This window comes from Stegastes partitus, unplaced genomic scaffold (assembly GCF_000690725.1).
Source record: "Stegastes partitus isolate 25-593 unplaced genomic scaffold, Stegastes_partitus-1.0.2 Scaffold824, whole genome shotgun sequence".
NCBI classification, from domain to species: Eukaryota; Metazoa; Chordata; class Actinopteri; family Pomacentridae; genus Stegastes; species Stegastes partitus.
This window is the reverse complement of record NW_007578555.1, coordinates 369,707-376,352: the sequence shown is the minus strand read 5'-3', so window position 1 is coordinate 376,352 and position 6,646 is coordinate 369,707. Positions and strand designations below refer to the sequence as shown.

General features: G+C 43.6%; 1 protein-coding gene across 1 annotated transcript in view; it reads right to left on the bottom strand.

The window, feature by feature from the left end:
• The window catches only part of arnt (aryl hydrocarbon receptor nuclear translocator), a 24,398-nt gene that overhangs the window by 10,846 nt on the left and 6,906 nt on the right, over nucleotides 1-6,646 (bottom strand). Inside the window, exons 9-16 of the mRNA XM_008292706.1 lie at nucleotides 5,960-6,045; nucleotides 5,798-5,874; nucleotides 4,769-4,903; nucleotides 4,584-4,658; nucleotides 3,793-3,944; nucleotides 3,503-3,601; nucleotides 2,279-2,309; nucleotides 2,044-2,130 (exon numbers count right to left, since the gene is read on the bottom strand). Coding sequence (XP_008290928.1) covers nucleotides 2,044-2,130; nucleotides 2,279-2,309; nucleotides 3,503-3,601; nucleotides 3,793-3,944; nucleotides 4,584-4,658; nucleotides 4,769-4,903; nucleotides 5,798-5,874; nucleotides 5,960-6,045 — 742 coding nt within the window. The remainder of the gene's footprint in view (nucleotides 1-2,043; nucleotides 2,131-2,278; nucleotides 2,310-3,502; nucleotides 3,602-3,792; nucleotides 3,945-4,583; nucleotides 4,659-4,768; nucleotides 4,904-5,797; nucleotides 5,875-5,959; nucleotides 6,046-6,646) is intronic.

Genomic DNA, 6,646 nt, shown 5'->3' with positions numbered 1-6,646 from the left:
ATCTATTTTTAAATAAAATCGCAATTTGAAACTATGCAATTAGTATATCACAAAAGGCTGCAAAAGAAAATACACTGAGCTGCATGTCAGACCGACGCTTTATTCTTATTTTTATTATTGTTATTTATCTCGTGATCTTGAATGCAGAATGCTCTGCTGGTTCCATGCCTTCATATGTCCTATATTGTTATTTATTTTATTTTTTTAATTTGACTGAGTGACAACTTTGTGATAATTGTTCCGAGATGGAATTAAAAAAGGAAATGAACACACATTTGAATCAGTTTATGCTCTTACATTTGCATGAAAATACAGAACAGTAAATATTTATGGTGTTCGACGAGGTAACGCTCCGTCGTGATTTAAATCAAATTAAAGCCTTAAAACAAATACATATATGTGTGTGTCTGTATTAAATGTCACCATTTATCATGAGGTCCGAGGTTTTTAACTGGCATGAGGGTTTTAGGAATCCAGTTTTCTTGTTCTGTGTAAATGAATGTTTACGCCACCACTCCTTCATGGCACTGAAATGACGCAGAGGTTTTTGTCGAACTACTTTCAGTTTTAGAAACCTTCCAGAAGAGCAGCAGCTGATTGAATCATGAACAGCAGGAAGCAGCGATAATGGATTTCTTCTCAAGTCCGGATGTTTTTCACTGACGAGCAAACAACCACCATCCTGCTGCTGTTTCCATAAAAAGCCAGAAACTGGGTCAGTCTGTGCTTCAGCAGTTTAGGACAGAATTATCAGCCTCCCTATGAACACATCATTCATTTAAAACATTTAGCAAGAAAAAAAAAAGTACCAGGAGTTGTTTAACAGATGAAGGGATTTTCTGAACACAATACTTTAAATAGAAAACTGACTGATTATTTTATTGTGCCCGTAGAAACAAACTTATTTCACGAAACATCCCGAGGTCACGTTGTTAGCCTCGCTGATGCTAACAGCTAATGGTGGTAACTTGGTGCACTTTAGTTTCACTTCTGTTTTCAAACCAACAAGTGAAATATAACCTCTGGATACCACACGATATGTGCAATCACTTTCTCAGGGCCCCCATTTGAACTCTTTCATACAAAATGATTTTTTTATAACGTGTACATATTTTATTTTATAATGTATATTTGGATTTTTTGTTTTATTGCTGCTGCTCTGACCTTATTTTATTTTATTGTATTTTTTCATTTTCCTGTATATAAAGCAGACTGGAGAAAACACACAGACTTCCAGTGTGCCTGTCTGTAATGGAACTGCAAACGGAAATAAAACTTCTAATAAGTTTCAGCAACGTCTCCTGAGGAATCCAAATCTTTTTTTTATGGCAAATCTTTCAAGCTCCTCCAGATTTTGTGTTCTTCTGCCACAGACATGGTTCTTGTCTAAATTTTGGTCAATAACGTTCACTTTTGAGCTTCAATCTTGTCGTATTCTTCTGTAGTCATGCTTTCTTCCACCCCAGTGAGATTCCCTGAAGCTGTTCATTAAGGTTAAGTCTCTAAACATCTCTACATCCAAAATGTTCTTGTTTTGTCTCATCTGATCAAATGAAATGCTTCCAGTGTGCATCCTGTCTCTCCAGGTCCTCCCTCTCATACTTCCACCTGCCTGTTGATTCCATATATGTCGTCCCTGTAGCGCAGGCTGCTATACTAAAGCTGTAACTTTAGTTTATGGGCTTAGAGCACCACTAAGTTGAAGAACATCATGTAACTAAACCTCTAATAACACAGACCCTGGCCGGTTTGGGTTTGTGTGAAATAATTCTGTTGTTCTGTGAAAATGAAAATCATTTATGTCGTCTAATAAAAACTACCGGTAGTTTGTTTAGAAATACTTGTTGGCACTGGAACATACTTGTACCAGAATAAACTCTCCATGGGGGGGTGCTGACACTGACCCTGAGTAATTCTGCTCCTTAGTGCTAATAAACACATTCTAAGTTTATTTCACGTTAACATTGTGTTCCTCAGTTGAGAAGCAGTCACTTTGCCCTCCACTGCTCCTGTCAGTCCGAGCAGCCGGGTGCTGGTTCTGACCTGAGACAGGGCGATGGGTCCGGCCTCGTACATGCCGTCTCTGGCTCCGCCCCCCTCCAGGTCGGCCTGCTGCTGCTGCTGCTGCAACTGTCTGAAACAACGAGACGGAGAAACAGAGCGTCGGTTTCAAGTCGGCCTAAAATAGTCTCATTTCCATCCCCGTGCCCGCCGCTGCTGAGCGAGAAAATCCCAAACACCTGCCGACGAAAACAGCGCCGAGCCCACCACCGGTCACCATGGCAACACAACCACGGAGAGGAGAAAGTCTGGTCGACATACGAGCCGTGTTTCCATGCAACTGCTGAGGGAATCTGAAGCAGGTTTTGATGATTGTTGTTTCTATGAACTGCTTGTAGTGAAAACTACGATGAAAACAACTCTGACCTGCTTCTCATGATAAAACTAAAAATAAATAAAAAGGTCACGTTTCAAGATGAGAACTAGGACAGACTGTCAGATCTTTATGTCAACAAATAAAAGTTAATGAACACATGAGCTGAAGTGTTTCTCAGTGATCCTCTGATGAAAGTTTCTGCCACAGCCCGACACGTCCCGGTGCATCGATCCGTCTGACTGCAGCGCTGCTGTTCATGAAGAAGCTCCTGACATCTGCTGACGTAACTTTAAGGCAGTTACGTTATTGGACTTTCATGAATGAACTTCTGGACTGAACCCAACTACCAAACAGCCTCCAGCGTTTACAAAAGGGTCCATTACTGTGACATTATGATGTGATACGGTACCAGACTGGGTTCAGGTGGACACCTTCAAGTCCATTTCTGGATTTATGATGATCTCAGGTGTTTTCATCAAGACATTGAAGCTAAAATAATTTAAAATTAGGCACCAAAATTATCCCTGGCTGCTATAAGCTGAGTAGAAGAAAGCTGTTGTCTGCCAACCAGCGAGAAAAAAGAAGAAGAAACAGACTAGATGTTGTCCATCTAGGAGAGCCTGGAGTCGTTCCTTCACGTCAGCTGGTTTTATTCATGTTCATGTCAAGAGACAACTAAATGAGCAGCTGCTTATATATAAAAGTGAAATGTTCACTACGACAGAACTAAAAAAGCTCTTCTGAAGCTGATTAACTCTATTTCAAAAAACAAATCTACCTCAAATGAGTGAAATTAAGGAAGTATTTTTATCTAATTCTGCAGTTTTTGTTCATTTTTCCTTTAAGCACAAAACCCGGTTCTGGAAACACGGCTGCACAGCGCCAGCATGCTACGCTACCGATGGTGAAGCTCAGTTCTACCACCAGGACAGAACAGTGAGACATGCTGCTGCTAGCGCCGCTACTCTAAAACAGAACCGTAGAAAGACAGAACCACCCAGAGAGGGAAAACCCGAAACAGAAGGACTGCAGTTTGCTAGAAACAGCAGCAGTCTCCCATGAAGAAGCAGCGCCGACCGCCCACGCAGGGGGAGGACAGTCGGGTTGGGTCGGGCCTGGTCTCACCTGGCGGGAATCTGCCCCGGGCTGCTCTGACCCCGGGCCGGGGGCATCGGAGCCCCCGGGGAGGAGATGGGGGTGAGGGGGTCCTGGGTGGAGTTTCTACTGCCCCACGGTCAGAGGAGAAGTGTTGGAGACAGTGGTCAGAGCGTGGTGGGGTAAAAGGGGATGTGGCGGGGGTGTGAGAGGAAGTGTGGGTCATTCGTGAAGCATCCAGACGAACAGACGAACGTTTCACAACATCTCAACGGTTTCATTATGCTCTGTGTCTGATTGTGCAATGGAGTGTGACTCACTTCACATTGACGTTGGTGCAGATGATGTACTCGATCTCTTCCGAGAACGGGTTCTGGAAGGTGAAGGAGCTGGTTCTCATCCAGATCCACTCCCTCGACTTGGAGCGGAACCGGAACATCACCGACAGGACCTGGCCCTTCAGCTTCACCACCTGAGGATCGTCCCGGCCGGCGGGCAGCAGGTTTGCATGAACACACGGGAAAACGGCAGAGATCGGGTTACATGAGGGCAGCTGAGGACAAACATGTTTTCATCTCACAGTGAGGACACGGTTCAGCTGCTGTAGGCTTTCACAGCTTCACACTTCATCTGACTAAAAAAAAAAGCACTTTGGATCAAAGCCCCACATTTATTGATCCATTCTTTCCCTTTGTCATGTAAACCGAAATACAGCTAGTCACGAGAAACCAGCCTTCCAGAGAAACCCCTCCCAGTTTACCACACGACAACCAAGAAATCAGGAATCCAGCTGCGTAAACGGGAACTCCATCTGTCTGACTCAGGTGTGACCAACAGTTGAACATCTTCTGCAGCTGCTGTGCAGCGTAGTGTTCATGGACTGAACATGAAAACGTTTATACTGAAAGTGACTCAAAATTTGTCCAGAATGACTGAACAAGATGTCCAAAACGATCGAATCCTGTCCTAAATGACATAGACTCATCTACAATGATCATGAGAGGAAAATCCAACCTGCTGGGTCAATAAACTGTCAACTGACATCATCGGACAAATGAACGACACGAACACAAGAGCTCAACAGAGGAAACACTTTCAGAAAGCATCCCACCTGCTGGAAGCTGTCTCTCAGTAAACCCTGGTCCTCTGGGTGGGCAAACTCCAGAATATTCTTCCCCAATAATTCCTGCAACACACAGCAGAAAACAGAACCTGTGTTAGTCCAGAACACCCGCCGCTGTCCCGGCGTGTTATGGGACGCAGCCCGGCCCTGCACCATTTACCAGCGGCACTCACCTGTGGCTGGTAGCTGACGGCGGCCATGCAGCGGTGGTCTACGAAGGTGAACATGCCCTGGCAGTTGTGGCGGGAGATGAACTCCACTGGGACGCTGATGCTGTTCAGGTCCGTGTCACCTGGGCAACAGGTAACCTGAGGAGGAACGACAAAGTCCCGTTTTAATAAGGTCCATCTATACGTCTACATTTCGGCTGGTTATCTCTGTGAACAAAAAAACCCTGGAGCTCACTCAGAAGCTGTGAACTATATCAGTGTTCTACTGTGATTTCAAAACCGACTGCACAAACACGAGCCGTAATCCACTTTAGATACGACTGCACTGAGACCACAAACCACCTGATAAGACTGGATTCGTCCAGCACCGGTAAAAGAAACCTTATTCCCGGTTTGTTGACGTAAGAGATTACTGCAGTTGGCTGGAGACAAGATAAGATTTATTAATCCTGAAGCAAATTCTTGAGCCAGGTACAGCTCAGAAAACAAAAAATGAAATTACATGAGAAACGCAGCGTGTCGTAGCAGAGCAATCAGAACTCAAAAGACCAAAAGTGGAATAAGAAATAAGCCGTACTCGTACAGATTCTGAGGTTGTCAGAATCAGAACCAGCTGTAATGGCTAACATACAAGGACTTTGGTTTGGGCTGTTGGTGCTGCCCTGGGAATGAGCACTAAGAAAATAAAAAATAAAGTAAAATAATGATTGAAAGAAAAAAAAAAAAACAATAAAATAAACATATACAAGAATTTACACATCTATCTAGTCAATTAAAATCCCACACGACATGAAATACTGCACATGAAATTAAACTATTGCACCTTAAAATAACATATAGTGAATTACATTGACCTGCTGCACATCAAACTAAAACCACAGTCCTGGAAGTGTTGAACGGTAGAGTAATGCTGCAAGTGATGCTGAGATTATTGTTGAGATTTAATCAGATTTAGTAAAAACCTTCTTTTCTGTAAAAATAAAAAAAAAATCGTTCCGTGTTGATGTCGTCATTCTAACGAAGCCGCCGTACCTGTAACCTCCCGATGGCCACGAGGCAGTAGCGACTCCCCTGAGTGTTGTCGGCTTCGTCGTCCGTTAGTGAAACTCCTGACACGCAAAAGAAAGCTGATGTTAAGATGAGCACCAAAGCAGCCAGCAGAGTAACACCAGACACCTGGACACATCAGCTCACCTGCAGGGGGCCAGGACTTGATGTACCCGGTGCAGTGGACCACCACGTACTGCGGCTCCCCCTCCTTGGCTGTGCCCAAACCATTCCTGAGACCAAGGAAGAAATTACAAAATATGATCATTCAGACTTTGCTGTGCCAGAAATAAAACTGCGCTGATGTGCGTCTGAATTCGACCGGGCAGCTTCAGACACGTTTACTGTTGGCTCAGTGGCTCCAAAACTATTTAACACTCTGAACCCCAAGTCAACCATTTATCAGCCAGAAAACGCATAGAACAGTACAAAATTCATGATTTTAAACTTTCTGACGGCCCTCAAACTAACAATGGCTTTAAAATCACTTTATTCTGTGTGAGCCATTAAAAAAAAGCCAAAAAAAATTAACTGCTTGCACTGGATGATGTAAAACAACGAAGGATTCATCACTCTTCAGTACGATGACCGACTCAGCTGAGACAAAAATTCAGATCGAACCTCAAAGTCACATTGAAAAAGTGACCAAAAATAAATCCTTTGTCCAAATCAAATTCTGGAAAATAGAAAAAAATCTGGGATCTGCAACACAACTGAGAAACCACGACTGACGTTACTGAGACCAGCAATCACACGACAGACATTCAGAGAGATTTCAGGTTCCAGTCAGCATGGTGGAACATCTTTCTACATGATGGTGGAACATCTTTCTAC